Source organism: Perna viridis, chromosome 6 (assembly GCF_037379345.1).
Source record: "Perna viridis isolate PV_CMFRI_1.1 ecotype Kerala chromosome 6, ASM3737934v1, whole genome shotgun sequence".
Classification (NCBI taxonomy): domain Eukaryota; kingdom Metazoa; phylum Mollusca; class Bivalvia; order Mytilida; family Mytilidae; genus Perna; species Perna viridis.
In genome coordinates this window covers 3,347,779-3,366,054 of record NC_142450.1, presented here as the reverse complement: position 1 = coordinate 3,366,054, position 18,276 = coordinate 3,347,779, and the positions used below count along the sequence as shown (strand labels likewise).

Below are 18,276 nucleotides of genomic sequence, written 5' to 3'. Positions count from 1 at the left end.
GGTCGTCATCATGAACTCGTGGATCGTTATGATGTATCCATCAGCACCATGAAAACTGATTTATTCAACGGGTCATAGTTTACCTTTCTTCGTTTTTCTACCCCGGACTTGAACTTTTATGAGCAACTCGGCGGGTGTTTCTAGAAAAGCAGAGGACGCTTATCCATCTCGTGCACCTGGTCCATGCTCCCAGTTTTTAGTGGAGTCCGAGTTGCTCATTTACTTTTATTACTTTGTATGTATGATTTTATTTACTTTATGTTCTTTGTTGTGTGTGTCTGTTTTCCATGTCTGGTCTTTGTCCCTAGATTACATTCTTTTGATTACCGCTATAACCTTGGTTCCCTTGATTACTCTTTTACATGATGAACCTCCTTAACGTAAATCCTTCTAGACCGCTAAGAAGATTTCAATGAAATTTTATAGAATGTATAGATCAGGACGATAGAATAAAGTAATTGTCGGTGAATTCCATAGGAAGATAATTGAGCGTTGCTCCCTTTGACACGGATCTGATTTCTAGTTATTCATATTTTATAGGTTGAGGACCACTATAAAAATAATGAACCATACAGATTATTTCATGAATAAACAAGTACATGTAAATACAATTTGTATAGAGATTATTCATCAGATTCATGTGCTGTATACTATTTGTATAGATATTGTTTAACATATTCATGTTCTGTATAAAACAACTTGTGTAGAGATTATTGATCTCATTCATGTGCTGTTGTATGCTAGTAAAAACCCTTTTTATTAGATTGATGATATCAAAATGTGTCTAAAACCTCATTGGTGTTAACAATAGTAGATACCCGTTTATATATGTGCATTACTGTGTTATCAGACTAATGTTACTGTCTGCTTCTACTCCAAACATTTTTGTTTTACTTTCAATATGGGTTCATATGGGTTAAATGTCTAGTATTATATATAAGGTTACACAGAAGCGTGTGATATTCACGCTACTTCTTTGCGTAAGGATTGAGGGATACCGAATTAATGAATGTCCAGAAACTTGCTTTTAATACTTGTCAAAAGGACTTTTATCACTTGTTGATCAATACATCGTAGAAAATATGGAATGCAGCATTTTAATGCAACATTAGAAACTTTTAGTGCAATTTGGTAAGGATTAATTTTACATTGTTACTTACAATACAAAAATATCTATATGTGTTACATAGATATTCAGCACAAGAAAAACAGGACATACCAAATTTAATGATGTGGCTATTATTACACTTATACACATATACTTTGCTGTTATGTTTTGTGTTTTCAACAGCTGAACCAGAAACCAAACTCCGATTAAGCATATTATTGAACTAGGAGAATTTAATATACTTGTAATTTTAAGGATATGAAAATCCGGAAATCTAAAGCTTCAACATTTATTAAGTTCCTACAGAGAATTATGAAATGTCAGTAAATTCTGATATAATATATATACAGAGTCAGTGCAAAGAAAGAAGAATGTTCACATCTGTTCATATCCACATCCAGTTGGACAACCGGAAGTCCATGCAAAGCAAACCATCTAATTACATCCGGTCGCTACCGAAACCAATATATCGACGCTTTTCAACAATGACACGTGACCCCTTTTTATCCATATTACTGAAGTTTTGGTTTTTGTTTCTTAGTTATGCCAGGAAATATGCTTTTCTGGGGCTTACTGGTTTATACCAACACTCATTTTAAATTTTAAAAAAATAAGTACTAAGTTACTGTGTTTATGGGCAATACAAAAACACTGTTTAAAAGGTGAGCTCCAAATGCTCCTTCACCAAATATTTAATGTTAAGGTTGTTTCCCGGTGTTCAATTATTTCTAATGTATGAGTCACTTTGCTTAGCCTGGTCAGTGCTATGAAGAGATCCTCTCCACCCCACAACTTTTCTTAAGAATAAAGCAAATGTAATTTTCCTTTTCCCCTAGCTGATACACATCGTTGTATGTTTATATTACTCGATTTTTGAAAAATTGTCAACGGACAACGACGACGACAGACGCCAAATAATGGCAATAGCTCACCTGGCCTATGGCTTAAAAAGTATTGTCAAAATCAGACCAAAAAAAAACATACATTTTATATAAAACACCTATTTTTACCCTTTTGGTCTCTTATTCTAAAATGGTAGGGATCAAACCTTCTTTAGATGTTAGTAAAATCAAAAAAGTCAAAATTTCATAACAATACATGTATGTCAACCACAACTAAATTTATCGTAAACAACTAAGTGTTAACGGACAACGACAACTCAGTGCCATACAAATAAACAACCACAATATTTGTGGTTGTATAAAAACTGTGTACACCATAGACATTTTTACACAAATGATATGAATCATTTTCAGCCTGTCAAGTTCCACATGAAATCATTTTTTTTCTTTCCATTACAAACTTCTTCTGTGATATTAGTCCTCATAGACTACTGTTCCCCTTTTTCTTTTCACTTTTTTGTGTAACATGATCAGATTCCATGATTTAGAGCGCTGCTACAGACAAAATGTTTCTGTTGTTGTAAAAGCTGATTCAAATAGTATGATTTGTCTATCTTGTTCTTTTTTTCATGAATCACCCCTGCATGTACATGTATATCGAAACTCCATTTTTTAATTTAAAACCTGAAAAAAAAGAACAAAAATAAAACAATAGAAACAATTTGTGTAGTTATATTAACAACAAATAAAATTTAGTTTCAGTAAAAACCTAAAAAAGACGGACTTTGAACCACTTGGTACATATCACATCCATACTGGTTAATACCATGTTTCATTAACTCTGATAAATTGCTTCAGCAGTATGTGTACAAAAGTACATGTACATGGACTTGTTTTGGGTCAAATTATTCAATGGTCGATATACCGATACTTTAGAAATTTTATTATAAATAATTACTTTATTTCTACATTATAGAGCCATCGTGCTGTTTATTTCTAAACGATGTTACATATAATTACATTGATGAAAATCATACAGGCAATTTCGATCTATTTACAGATCTTTCAATTTGCTTCTAACCAAGACACAGGACATTTTAATGGCACAGTTAATAAAATTAGACCATTTTAAGGAAATTTCAGGTACATGCATTTAAAGAGCAACTGTAGAGCATTTTCAACACTTTTCCATCAAATCTGACCAAAGAGTAATCAAGGGTACCAAGGTAATAGCGGTAAACAAAATGACGTAATCCAGGGACAAAGACCAGACATGAAGAAAAAAGACGATTTTTTAGAAAAGGTGGCGGGGAGAGATAAACAAGCAAAAAAAAAAGAAATTAATTTTCAACAAATATAATGGAATTGTTATGGTTAATAAAGGGAAAAGGCCATTTTCAGGCAAAAATATTGAGATTTCAGGGATTGTATTATATATGTATGATTGAATTAGAAATATAAGGTCACCTGAAAGCCTCTATTCTACAAATGATTGAATATAAATTCAAAAACAATACTTTAAGAAGTAAGCATGCTCACTATATCACTATACCATACACCCCAATATCTGAACAATTCCTATACCGGTGAATCCAAAAATGTGTTCCCCTTCACAATGCATGAAGGTATGTTCATATTTTTATAGCTATTAACCATTCACCAAAATTTGAAGGAAAAAAAATAAAGTCACAAAGGCGCAGTCCAGTCAACACTTTAAAATTAACTGAATTTTTTATTTAGTTCCCCTTCAGAAAAATTATCTCCACATGACTAATATAGGTTTAAATCAATCCCATCCAAGCTCTTACATTAGCTGCTACTGTCATGCACCAAAGTTTTCAAAGAAATAATTAATAAGAGGCTCTCGAAGAGCCTGAGACGTTCACCTAGCAAATCATGCCCTATTAACTACACGTTAGTAAGTGAAGTAATCATGCATTGCTGAAAAAGTGTATATATTAATGAATTCTGTAAGTATCTAAAGCACTGTTAAATGTTGGAAATTCCTTCAAAGTGTTTTAGAACCTGTGGGCACCATTTGTGAAGGGGTCCCCTATGCCCTGTTATTCCACCAGGACTGAGGGGGCATTAACCCAGTAAACATTGTACATTTGCTGAAAAAGAACATAAATTGAAGTTAAATCAAAGCTATACAACACTCTATCATCACCATTCAACTCTCGAGACCATATTTACTACATTTTGTACATTGACCAAATATCACTGCAATTAAAGCAAGTTAAAATTTATCAAAATATTAAAGGGACCATGCCAGTTAAGCTGTACAAACTTTCCCACAGTTTCATTATATTTTTTTTAATAAACTGGAAAACATCCAATTTTTTATTAATATTCGTTACTTATCAACTATAAATTAGTGTCTTTCAAGAACAAAAATAACCATACATGTACATGCATATACAGTACCTGAACCGATCCGTGCAACAAAAATTGCGATCGTTCATCGGTCACTGATCAGTTTCCGGTCAGTCATCGATCCGTCAAACCGATCCATTTAAACGGTGATCGCATCGAGTGACCACAGAGCGGTCACTGTATTTTACGGTTTTTTATTTTTCTCTTTGTCAATTTTATACATATTTACATAATGCAATAGATTTAAGCATCAATTTATATTTTTATTTTACATTTCTATTATTTCAAACAGATCTTACATCATTTTACAAAACAAAACTGCGATCAGATCGGTCACCGTTCATCAATCCGTCAGCGATCAATCAGTCAACTTTATCGATCTGTCAAATCGTTGCGCAGAACGGTTCAGGGACTGCATATATGAAAGATAAATCAAATAAGTAATAAAAACTTCACCAAACCCATCATGATACATGTACAATCACAGCATATTGAAACATAGATGTTGCGGACATGTTTGACATGCTTAAATTAAATGATTAACAAAGCATTTCGACACATGAATTTACATGTACATGTATGAAGTCAAATAATCTTTGAAATTTTGCACTTAGTCACAAAACTGACTGACAGACAGAAATGACAAAGCGTAAACCTTACGACAACTACATTGTACATGGTAATTTCAAGATATTTCTATATGCACATCCATATGTTCATTGTATTTCATTGAATTTAAAACAATAAATCATTGAGATGGAATCCATCTCTGTGGTCCTGCCGAGGGCATTAAGCCATATACATGTATACATGTATACATGTATGAATTTGATTTGGCTGATCAACCCACATGTCAAATATCAAAAGCCAAAATCAAAAGACAAAAAAAGTTACATCTTTGAAATCGTGTAGTAGCATTAATGTAATAGATGCATATAAACAACGTTGCAGACAAAATACGGCTACTAATACACCAAAACGAAAGGCGAACATCTTCAATAATTGAAAGATATTATAAAAGAGTAATCAAGGGAACCAAGGTTATAGCGGTAATCAAAAGAATGTAATCCAGGGACAAAGGCCAGACATGTAGAACAGACATACACAACAAAGAACATAAAGTAACTAAAATCATACATACAAAGTAACAAAAGCAAATGAGCAAATCGGACTCAACTCAAACTGGGAGCATGGACCAGGTGCACCGTTAAGTTAAGCGTCCTCTGCTTTTCTAGAAACACCCACCGAGTGGCTCATAAAAAGTCAAGTACGGGATAGACAAACGAGGAAAGGAAAACCATGACGCGTTGCAGATGGATACACCATAACGATCCACAGGTTCATGATGACGACCATAAAACTGATGTAGTGATGACGTCAATTTTGTAGCGACATAATCCTGTTCCAGAAGCCTATTTGTTAGAGTTCTAGCGCTATCCAAAACGTCTGCGTAGTTTCGGCAAGCTCTGGCATAACGTATGAGTTGTGAAATGAACACTCCATACGCAGGTGCTGAAGGAATGTTGCCACAGATGAAAGGAAAGTTGACAATTCTGAATTAGAAGTTATCACGTTTGTCGTAAAGTTTGGTCAATAGTTTTCCTTTACCATCGATTTATAAGTGTAGGTCAAGATATGAGGCTGACCTCACAGTGTCTGTAGTATCCTTTATCTCAAGTTCTTTGGGATAGATGCAATGTATTAAATCCCCGAAATTAGGTTTGTTTGAAGATAATACGTCATCTATATAGCGGAAACTGAGATTAAAGGATCTAGCCATACGATATCCATTCTTTCGGATCAGATCAGCTATAAAGTCAGCCTCATAAGAATGAAGGAATAGGTGAGCAAGTAAAGGGGCACAATTTGTTTCCATTGGATTGCCGACCGTTTGTTGAAAAAAAGACGAATCAAATTCCAAAAAGCGGTGTTCGAGGATTTCTGGATAAGAGATTTGTATTGAACATACAGTAAAAGCAAAGTAGTTAATATTGAGAATGCCCCCCAAAAATGATAAAAATCTGAAATAGGAGGTGTATACATAATATTAAATTAACAAACTAACAACTGGACAGACAATAAAATGTCTACTCGTATCAATTTCATGTGGATGGTAAATTAAAAAAATCAAATCTTGAGTGAAAAGAAAGTACCAATTGCAGCTTTATATCCATTTTACTGAATTTAATTGCATGCATGTAAAATGACAATGAACAATCAGAGAATGGAGACAATTAAAACTACCTTCAACAATACAAACAAATTCTTATTTTCCAACGTTTAAGCCACTTTTATGCCTACTTTTAATTGATAAAGATTCTGAAATTTACAACGATAAAACAATAAACAAAAAACAAAAAACAAACAAAAAATCACACACAAAAAAAAAAAACAGAAAACAAGTTTTCATTATTTGTTTCAAAAGAATTTGAGGTATATGTAAGTTTCCATTTTTCCGTTTTGTAATGGTTTATTTTCGCGCTTCTCCTAACATATTTTTTTCTGAATTCAGATACTTGTATTATTTTAAATGAAAGTAAAATGGGTTACAATTAAAACAAAGAATGAAAATCACAACATACCAAGGTAAAATCAACAAAGTCTCCTCTGGTAAAATAAATAATATCTGCTTATTAAAATCACCGGATGTTAAGAGAATCGAAATAGTGATATGAAATAGCTGTAAAACCTAGATTTAACTCACGACTTTGTCTGAAGTGCCTATACAAAGGCAGGACCACTGCGGTATCAGCTGCTCCTGTGGTGTAATATTTATATTGCCAGATTTATTTTGGACTTGATTATGAATCGGATTAGTGTTCGGTAATTTTTTTATTACCTTCATTTATATTCAATTTATCATTAGACATTACTTACTAAATCCGCGCAACAGAAACGTAAATCTTACAAACTAATAGATTTTTAACTATTGCAATTTAAAGCCAGTCTGTTTTCCACAATATTTAAAGATTGCACTAATTCACAAATTAAAAAGACGTTCGAATAGGGCTGATTCGGCCTCCGATACATATAAAAAATAATAATTACAAGTTATACTGCGAATGAGACGATATCCAAACCTTCCAAACACATGTACAGACAATATGCAAACAAAACAGTATAATGATAAGACTTGATGAGATAAAAACTTCAGACTACCGTGATATAAATGAAAAAAGTCTTATACCACAGATAAAATGTTTATAAGATATTACGCAGTGTATAAAATCAATTCAATTTAAATTAATGAAATAAATAACCAATATATGATCTAATTAAATTAATTATTTTTTTTTCTTATTTTGTAATTGACAAAAGATTTTTTTTCAAATGCACTGACACTGTATGATACAATAAAATATCCTTTTGCCAATACGAAATAAACAAAAGGATGTGTTTAGTAAATTGCACGCTTCGTGGGTTCGATCCGAAATCGAATCATGTAAAAAATTGGTTTCTTCCCCAAGCAAGCGACATCTTACAGATAAAGACTACTGTTTAGCTTAAAGTAATGGCTGATGTGATTTCCTCGTTGTAATGTAGTAGATGCCATCGCATGTTTAACAAATATCAATCAATTAATCAATTATACTTTTGTCATTGCAATGTTGTTGTTTTTTTTTCATTTTCTCTAAGAACATTTCCTTATAGATGTTTACTTCAAATTTCTCCTTCATAATGAATGTTTTAGAAAGAATAATGAAGGGAACCAATATTCGAATGTTAACTAAACGAATATAATCAAAGTTGGAAACTAAATATAGACATATTGTTTGATGATAAAACAGACATTTAATTTGTGAAACTGACATTATGAGAAATGAAGTAATCGATAACAAAATAACTTCCATTTTAGTTTAGTTTTGTTTTTTTAATTTTTTTGGAGGAAGGCGGTCTGGGTTGCTAATTTACTTTTTGGTTCTTTGTACGTGTTCTATGAACCTTATCTGGAGAAAAAGAAAGAAACAACATTGCAATGAAAAAGTATAATTGATTGGTTGATTGTGAAACACCCAATGGCAGCTACTACATACGGACGAGGAAATTGCATCCATTCATATTCTAACTCTAAGCCAAATATGGTATCTGACGCTTGCTTAGCGGATGGGTCAATTCTAAATGATTTTACATGATTCGATTTGGTATTAAATCCTCTTACATCCTCTTACATCCTCTTACACTCAAAGTGAGCAATTTACCTAAACACAAATTTTGATACGAATCTGTAAAAACGTATCTACGAATTTTATATATGTTATAGCGAATCATTTGTTAACAGATATGAAAGGAATCAATTTCTGTTTGCGCTTATTTGTTTATTCCATATTGACAAAAAGATATTTTGTATTATACGTGGTCAATCTATTTGAAAGAGTAATCAAAGGAACCACGATTCTAGCGGAAATCAAAAGACGGTAACCCAGGGACAGAGACGAGGCAAGGTTAATTTCAAAATAAAAAATAAATGATTTTATTAGATCATGTTTTTAATATATATTGCAATAATTAAAAATTAATTATTTTGTACGTACCACGCAATACCTTATAACGACTTTATCTGCAATATAAGGATTGTTTTCGTTGATACAAAGGTAGTCAAGTTTTATTTCATCAAGTCATTATTATTATTTCTTTTCTTTGTAGGTTTTCTGTACATTTCTTTGAATGGATTTGGTATCGTATAATTCACAGTATAACTTGTAATCATGGTTTCTTTTTTATATGTGTCGAAAAATAAATTAGTACAAATCGAACTTGTTTTTAATTTATGAATTGTTGCAATCTTTGAATATTTGAAAAACAAGACACTGGCTCTTGAAAATTGCAATTGTAAAAACTACCAATTCGGATATTTAACGTTTTTGATGAGCGGATTTGGCAGGTAATGTCTAAAAATAAATTGAATATAGTTTCATAATATAAATAATATTTATATACCTTATCCCATTCTGTGAACACCCGGTAGTTTGATTAAGCAGATATTGTTTATTTTACCAGTGAATATTTCGTTGTTTTGGCTGTTGTATGTTGTGGTTGTCATGGTTTCCTTTGATTGAAGTTCATTTTGATTTCATTTCAAGTAATATCTGAATTCAGAAATAATTATGTTTTGAATTATGTGCTATTAAAGTATGTTTTATTTCATCCCCGATTGCAAAGAATGTATATTGCGATAAGTGTAAAAATTTTGGTTTTTTTTTATTTGAAAATTTCTGGTTTTACATATTAGAGTTGAAAAAACTTAATCTATTATAAAGGAGTGATCTGCTTTTTATGGACATTAATTTAAAAAGGCTGCATCCATTTTCATGAACCTTAGAAAATAGTCATTTTTATATTCCTTTAATTGTGTCAATTCTTTTTTTAAGTTATCAACATGTGATTTAATTTAGAAGAAAAAAATTCACATACTGGTATTTTAAATAACCTGAAATTGTATGAAACAGTTGAATTAGTTATTTCAAATAATGTATGTACTATTTTTGGCTCATCCATTTTAGAGATCTTGGACTTTATTCAGAGGAAAATGGGAAAATTTCCAGCATATTTGACAAATTTTCAAAATATTTTTATAGAACGATGTAATACCGTCAGCTAGATGTATGTTTTGACTTTTTATCATCTTCTCCAAATGTAATTCTTATGTGTATAAATTATTGTCCATCTGTTAGTTTGTTCATTTACTGTTATGTATACGCCTTATTGCAAATATATTAAGTTATTTGACTACTTCTATTCTGATCAAAATCTTATCCTTTGTTAGGCAATTAACCACAGTTTGATATATGTGTCTATATATGTTTAGAATTGACCTCTGCTTGGTTTTATCATTTTTTGCTGCTCTCCCCAAAGTAATATTTAATTGTTTTTAAGGGGTAAATAGTAATGCATGAAATCTTACTTTAATGAACGTATGGTACCCGACTTTTATCCATTAGTCCCTCTACGTTACTGAATGTAATTCGAAATGCAATTAAAATCGAACAGATTATTTACTTAACAGTGAAGATAGGCATTTTTTTATTTTAGATTTTGAACTGAATGTCTTCTTTGGAGGGGCAGGCTATTTCAATAGAGTTCGAGGAAATTGAATTTGTTGACAATAAGATACCCATTTCTTATCTTTCCCTACACAACTGAATGAAATAAATCAAACATTTGGAGAATATTTACTTACTATTACAAATGTGGACCTCGTATTTCAGATTTTGATTTTCATATTTGAGGGCGTTCTCCATACCAACATTTGAACTATTTGCGCTAAGTGAGGATGCTCATCTCTTATCTAGAACTCTTCTAACACTGTTTAATGGAATTAAATTGATTTCTTTTATGTTATGCCAAAGCTTGTCGAAACTACGCAGACTTTTTGTATCACGCTAGAACACTAACAAATAGGCTTCTGGAACAGGGTTATGTTGCTACAAGATTGAAGTTATCACTACGGAAGTTTTATGGTCGTCATCATGAACTCGTACATCGTTATTGTGTATCCATCTGCACCAAGAAAACTGATTTATTCAACGGGTCATAGATTTCCTTTCCTCGTTTGTCTACCCCGGACTTAACTTTTTTATGAGCAACTCGGTTGGTATTTCTAGAAAAGCAGAGGACGCTTACCCTACCGGTGCAGCTGGTCCATGCTCCCAGTTTTAGTGGAGTCCGAGTTGCTCATTTGCTTTTGTTACTTATGTCTGTTTTCCATGTCTGATATTTGTACTTGGATTATATTCTTTTGATTACCGCTAAAATCTTGGTTCCCTTGACGACTCTTTTATAATGCTTATTGAGTATGATAGGTGTGCTGCTTTTAAATTGTGATATAAGTGGTCGTAATGTGCCAACAACGTCGTTTATTTGTAATACATAGTGTGATTATTGATATGCATCTATGTATATGATAAAGTTAACGCAGCATTGGGACTACTGGATGGATCGGATATATTTTTGTACATTTTAATCTATACATGTATTATATTAATGTGACAACACGATTTTGCACTCAATATCTTCACATATTTTCTTCTGTACTTGACATGTACAGTATTATTGTAATTCTAAACCAGGGATCAGTTGATGTATTTTTTGTATTACGAAACAAAATATTGAGATAAAACATAACTCTTTTTCTTAACCAATTTTAATAATAAAATGTTAAAAAATTTAAGCATTGTACACTAATCTGCTTAAATAAATACATGTTATTATTGTACTTGTTTATGATCCCATTTTGGTACAGGCACAATTACCATCGTGTGTATTGATAGCAGTGACCCATGGACAGCAAACACACACATACACGAACGGTGACGTGATGTGTACGTTATTACAATCCGCAAAAACCATCTGACCACCTCGTCTTACAGCTCTTAAATATTAAAATTACATCACAATATATTGATACCTTAGAACAAAAGAAAGACTCTGTTGAAATGGAGTAAATGACGCACCTGCGTATTTTCAAAATTCAAAATAGTAAGTACTATAACGTTTGAAGATCACCAGAAGTTTTTATCAAATATATACACGATTTACATCAAAATATGAAATACCACGAAACCAAAATAAAACAATTCATGTAAATAGGTAATACAATTAAACAAAGACTTAATATTGACCAAATCTCTGTAGCCAGAATCCCAAAGTTTGTGGTGAGGTTTAAAAAAATTATAAGGCCATTTCATATTATTCTCTTGATCTTGATATACTCTTCATATTAAAATGAAAAATTTCGATAACTAGATCAAAAATTTATTCCCTTAATATTTATTTTCTAGTCAGATGTATAAAGTCATTCTCGCATGGTAACGAAGATAAAAAAAATTTAGGTATCCACGTATACTACGTTGCTATGGTGAATATCGAAGATATTTCACAATTCTGTTGAAAATATCCTTCCATGTAATTGTAAATTGTTCTGTTTCCATGGAAACAATAACTGAATTTACTTAATAACTTAAATACATGTACATGTAGCATTACTTCCGGCCTACATTTTGAAATCCATTACATTTATTTAATTAGTTACAATTATTTTATTATTGACAATATTGAAACTATATTTCAAAAAAGGTATTTTTTGTATATTGTAAGGATGCTATTTTCAGTATAATTTTAATTATCAACCTCAGCAACCCTATATAGTTAATCCCTTTCATTGTTACAAAACATAACATTTATTCCGCAATATAAGAGACAATTAGACATGTGGTATTTGCCCTTTTTAACCATCAATAAAATCAAAGATACGAGCTTTTGTATGTTTTATTTGGTCCAAACTTTTAATCTTAAAATAATATTTCATTTTCATCAAGAAGTAAAAATGATAGTTCATTGTAAGGATATGCATATGAAAACACTAAACATGTACTTTGTACTGAAAAAAGGTCAATGTCACGAGAAAAATTCATGTTTATAAAAATAGAAAATACGAAGACGACCTTTCAAATGACCTTGTAATAAAAAATATTTCACCTTGGAGTTAAAAATCATGTTTTTTTTTGTTCTTTCGAATTAATTTGCATTTACATGTTAGACCTGCTTACCTAAACTGATTCAGAATGTTAATGAAATGACCGGCGGAAAAAAAAACCTCAAAACGCGATTTTCCTGCGAATTTCCAGGGTGACGATTTTTTTTTTTCAAATTTCTCCAAATTGAAAAGTAACACATCTAGTTTTCTATACTTTTTTTTATACAGTTCTATTCATTTTGCAAAGTATACACATCACCACGGGTGCAATTTTGTACTGATTGATAATGAAATTCTGCATGAAACAGGATTTTGAAAATGAAAATTTGACTAATTTGGAAAACATTGTAGTCATTTTAATACACACGTTTGATATGGATGTGACTACCTACAAAAACTGGTTGTATTATTATCATGGAATTGTCAAACTATCTAAAGTACGGATTTATAATGTCTTAACTAATGATAGTTAAGGTAACTATCAAATATCGGTTCCACGGCTATGGGTTTCCAAAAAAATGTCTGCTAATTTCGATGTTGTCATGTCATTTAGACTTACTGTAGTTTTTTTAAAGATATTTGAAAGCTTGAAGTTTCCACATGATTTTAATTCTTAAAGAAAATGGCCCTTTAAAATAAAATAAAAAACACAACAACAACAAACAAAAACAAAAAAAAACAAAACAAAAAAAAAACAAACAAACAAAAAAAAACAAACAAAAACAAAAAAAAACAAAAAAAAAACCGAATAAACAAACAAACAAACAAACCACATCATACCACAACAACAAAAATACAATTCGCAACTGATAGTTACAATCAGTTACATGTTAAAGATGTGTATTTAAAAAAAAAAATTGTCCTTTTTGTATAATACAGAACCATTGCTTTTTCCTTTTGATTATTATCTCTAGTGATCATTCGATATTTTGCCTATCAGCATTCAACCTATGATTTATAATACAATGAAATATAATGACTTACGCATTACAGACTTTTAGATAATTGCATGATTTGCCTGAATCCACACCATATTTCCTCTGAGGTGTCTGTCCGTTACAATTATTGTTTAAAGTTGTCACGGTTCTCTTTGTTCTCTTGGCTTTCAATAAATGTTACGATAAGAAAAATAATTCAAGGAGGTAGACCCAAGGTACGGGACACCACTCTTTAAATCAATCGAACGTTTTTTATTTAGTCTCTTTATATCAATTTCATGTAAGCATCAAAGTAACTTGGATTGTTATTATTCTTGTTTCAAATGAAAGCTTGAAAGGCTTTGGTGAAATTATATATGATACAAACATATCACTGATTTCAAGAGTTATGCTCCTTACCTCAGGTCTACCTCCTTAATGATTTAACATCATTATGAGCAACAATTATTTGATATGATAAAGTTTAAAACAAACGATAATAAGACGATTCGAATGTCTTGAAAAACATATAGAACTTCGAAACAAATATCATTTCAAGGTCAAGAATAAGATAATATTTCTACAATATATGTTACAAAACCTGGACGGGAAAGAGTATTAAAAAGTGTTCCTTGTGTCTATACAAACGCACAGGACGAATGTATAGAAAAACTGACAAAAACGGGCCATTTTAGCATTTCTACAATAATAAATGATGAGTTATGATAGATGTGTAACGTAAATGTTAAAACAAACAATATAAAAAGAAAAGCTTGCACATTGAATAAATAACATATCTCGGATTTGAATGCTTTCAACAGAAGACAGTTAGGCATGTTAAATAAGGAATCGGAAACTAACATTAGGATACGGCAATGCGATCAGAAAAAAACCGTGTTGTTTCAATTTATTATATGTAAGCTATCATAAGTACATTAGCGTTAAAAATTCTAAGGTTCAAATCATCAATTTATGAAGGTTCATTTAAAGATGTCGATAAAGAAATAAATATCTTTTGATGTATTTTTAGAAAAAAAAAAGTTGACATTATGAAGTTAATGACAAGCGCTTATTCCATGGCCAAAGTGTTTTGTTATATTAAATTCCATCTTGGGTTTAATTTTTTTGTTGTTTAAGCTTCCAAAATCGTATAATCATTTTCTTAAACCGTATTCATCAATTTATTTTCTAGATATTTCATGTCGACAAAAATGGCATCTTCTAATTTGAAACTCTTGAGTGGTGTACTCTAGAAATTCATTGCCACAATAAACCATGAACTTTCCGATTAATGACAATAAACCATGAACTTTCCAATTACTTTCTGATTAACGACAAACAAGTAGCTTACACACATTACCTCCACTGCTGGTGATGTTCAGTAAGACCGCATCTTCAGGAAGTTTCTTCTCTTTAAACAATGGAAAGCCTTCTCCTTTGTCATCTTTTCCATATTTCTCGTAAAATTCTCGTAGATCTTCCCCGAGTTGTACAGTATTCGTAACTTCCTCATCGTCAATGTAGTATCTCTCATTGACCTTTATTGACTTATCACTGTTAATGCTATTGTCGCCTTTATTCTGAATAAGTAAATTAAATAAATAAAGGTGCATCTATTTTTTAGAATGAATAACCATTAAGAAAACATTTTCGCGCCGTCTTTTTCTCTAATCTTAATTCCTTTCGTGCAGCATTTAACTTGTAATATTTTTTCAATGTCAATTTTTGAAAAATTTTTTAAAAGCTTTATTTATGCATATATATGTCAAAATACGAAAGTAATATACATTTACGGATGTTCGATATATTCAACTTTTATATGTATAATAAAAAAGATTCAGTTATCATAACTTGTACCTGTATATTATTGACTTGGTCTCTTTTGTTTTCTTTTCTTTACAAACTGTTTCATTTACCTTTTAGCAGTACAAACCTCCAATTTACCTAAAACATTACCTCCCGATCCTGATTATTTTCATCATTCCATTTCTTAAAGAGATTTCCCCATCCCCATCAGAAAAATGTGGTTTCTCCATAAAATCACCAGAGCATTTTCTTTAACTAATTTTTACTTATCGTAGTGAATTGCATACTTTTATAGTCACAAAAGAAAATATTAAAATTGTAATACCCAACTATGTAGGTAGGACTCCGCAACCATACCAGTGTCATCGGCCATTTCCTTAACGTCGATGTTTCTCACTCGGCATTGTTTCAAAGAGGGAAAACAAGCGATTTGTATTTTCTATTAAAAAATGAGACTTTTAGTTTTGAGCAAATAATATGAGATAAATCAAACATAACGATCAAATTTCTAAAAATGTCTTTAGATTTATTTGGAAATATGTTTAACTGATCAATCTATAGATAAGTCATTTTGAAGCGGTTAAAGCTGTAAATATAGTTTACAGATTTTTAACATAAAAGGTGAAACGGTGAAAAACAATCAAGTCAATAAACATACAATATCGCAAAATTAAAAACAAACGAACAGTTTTTTTTTAAATGACAAAATCGGAATAATGCTTAAGATTGAAGCATAAAGTATTACCTACAAATAAATCGTGAGAAAATTTAGCATGACAACAATTTTGTTTCAAAATACAGGTTATGCCACTTAACAGTTCGATTTAAATTTTGTTTTATGTAAATAATTAAGCTTGGCAATATTACAAAGATTTTAATTACAAGTTAAACACCTTCGATTATGTTGAATAATTCGTGATTGATGGGTAGATTTTGCTCGTTTATATGTAAAACATACTTTATTAAAGTCCATCATTTTGTAGGATTCAACCACATCATTGTGGGGAGGAGTGTGGAATGTAACTGTGTTTCTTTCCAAATTAGCTCTGATTTTCTCTGCAAATCTTGCCTGACCTTCACTCACTTGGTAATTGAATTCCTGAAACGATAAAACAATACTAAGAAAAAAAAACAGAAAAAAAACATAACAAAACAAGAAAACACAAACAAACAAACAAACAAACAATCAAAAAGGAAAGCCTGTAAACAAACAAGTTAATTGAAAATGAATGTCGTTGATAATATTTCGTATGTGAAAACAAAGTTACAAATAAATTGTGTAAAAGTTTATAGTTAACATGATTATGCTGATTTTTGTCCATGTACTTAATTTGTAGAATCTCATAATTCATTCAACCGACTGTGTAAGTACAATGATACTTACCAAATCATTTGCAATTGCAGAACCAAATAAAGTGGCCACAACGAAAATCATAGCATGCATCTTTGCCAACTACAATTATAAATTGACATAATGAAACCTTAACACCAAGCTGGATATAAAAAAACACACAAATATACACACAAACACATAAATGCATTCATACGTAAGTTCAGAGAGCAAATAAGGATCAATATTTTGTATGTAAATTTACATTTTCTATATTGATGAAGTTTTAATAGTCAACGTCACATTAAATTTTACAACCATTTATACAAGTGTCGTAGCATTTCCTAAGAAGGAGTAGTTTACTTACCAACTGCTTACCGACTGTAGCCGATAGATATTGATGTTGTATTTATACTACTGTGTACGTGAGCTAATAATGAATATTTACAAATCAGTAGATTATTTAAAGAAATGCTTCTTTGTTTTAATTGTTGAATCATTTTTAAAACTCTTATCACGTATGTTGGCCGGTAAGTTTAAATCATATTAAATGTTGTTCAGGTTAACCTTGACATTGCAAAACTTTTGTGTATACAATTTTCATTTTTCTTTTTCTTATTTTGTTTTGATGATAATTTTTTAGTTTAATATAATTGAAAAAAATGTACAAAAACAAACTGATGTTTTATAGATTTCACCAAGGCTTTAAACCCCATATCGGTACAATACATTCAATATTTTGAGTAAATATCCCTATCTTTTGGATCGAAAGCTGTGGAAAATTGGTCACCCATTTGGATCATGTGTACCGCATACCGGCTAACCTGAATATGCAATAGTAATAATAGTGGCATTTTTCTTTAATGCGAGAGATACTGCTTCAAACTCTTAATTTTTAGCTTTTATTTCAAAACTATTCAAGGACCTCCATGAATTGTGGTTTGTTTTTAGTTAAACTATAGTTTTAAAGCTCCATTATCATTTCGTAACCAGAGTTTCTTTTATTCCTGCGTACCGGAAGTAGACTAAATAAAAGTCGGTTTGATTCGATTAATACAAGTAAATATGCTTTTATAGTAGACATGGTAGGAATTTAAATCGGTGATTAGAGCATATTAACATAGATGGTGTACATGAAAGTATAAATAATTACAAGGTCAATTGTTCAAGAACAATTGTAAGGTCTTCCTCACCCATTTCCTATCTATTCCTCACTTAAGGTCACGGCGAAATGCTATTAACCTTTTAAAATCGGGTAGCATGTCTAGGCTATGTTAAAAGGATAAGAGGCGAAAAAAGTAAATGAGACGAGATAACTTGATTTATGAATATATTTATATGCTGAGGTTTTTGACAACTATTAAATATACAAAATAGTTATCAAACTAATAAGAAACAGTAATTAAGCAGTAACATTAAAAATG

General features: G+C 31.0%; 1 protein-coding gene across 1 annotated transcript; it reads right to left on the bottom strand.

Moving 5' to 3' along the window:
• Positions 1 to 11,451: 11,451 nt before the first annotated feature.
• On the bottom strand, positions 11,452 to 17,271 carry LOC148613237 (uncharacterized). The gene is made up of 7 exons (XM_088586506.1): positions 17,220 to 17,271; positions 16,907 to 16,975; positions 16,481 to 16,621; positions 15,848 to 15,961; positions 15,077 to 15,296; positions 13,784 to 13,901; positions 11,452 to 11,695 (listed from the first exon to the last, which is right to left on the bottom strand). Exons 2-7 carry the CDS (start codon positions 16,964 to 16,966, stop codon positions 11,545 to 11,547), a joined length of 804 nt encoding a protein of 267 aa, XP_088442632.1. The 5' UTR covers positions 16,967 to 16,975; positions 17,220 to 17,271; the 3' UTR covers positions 11,452 to 11,544.
• Between the last annotated feature and the right edge of the window lie 1,005 nt (positions 17,272 to 18,276).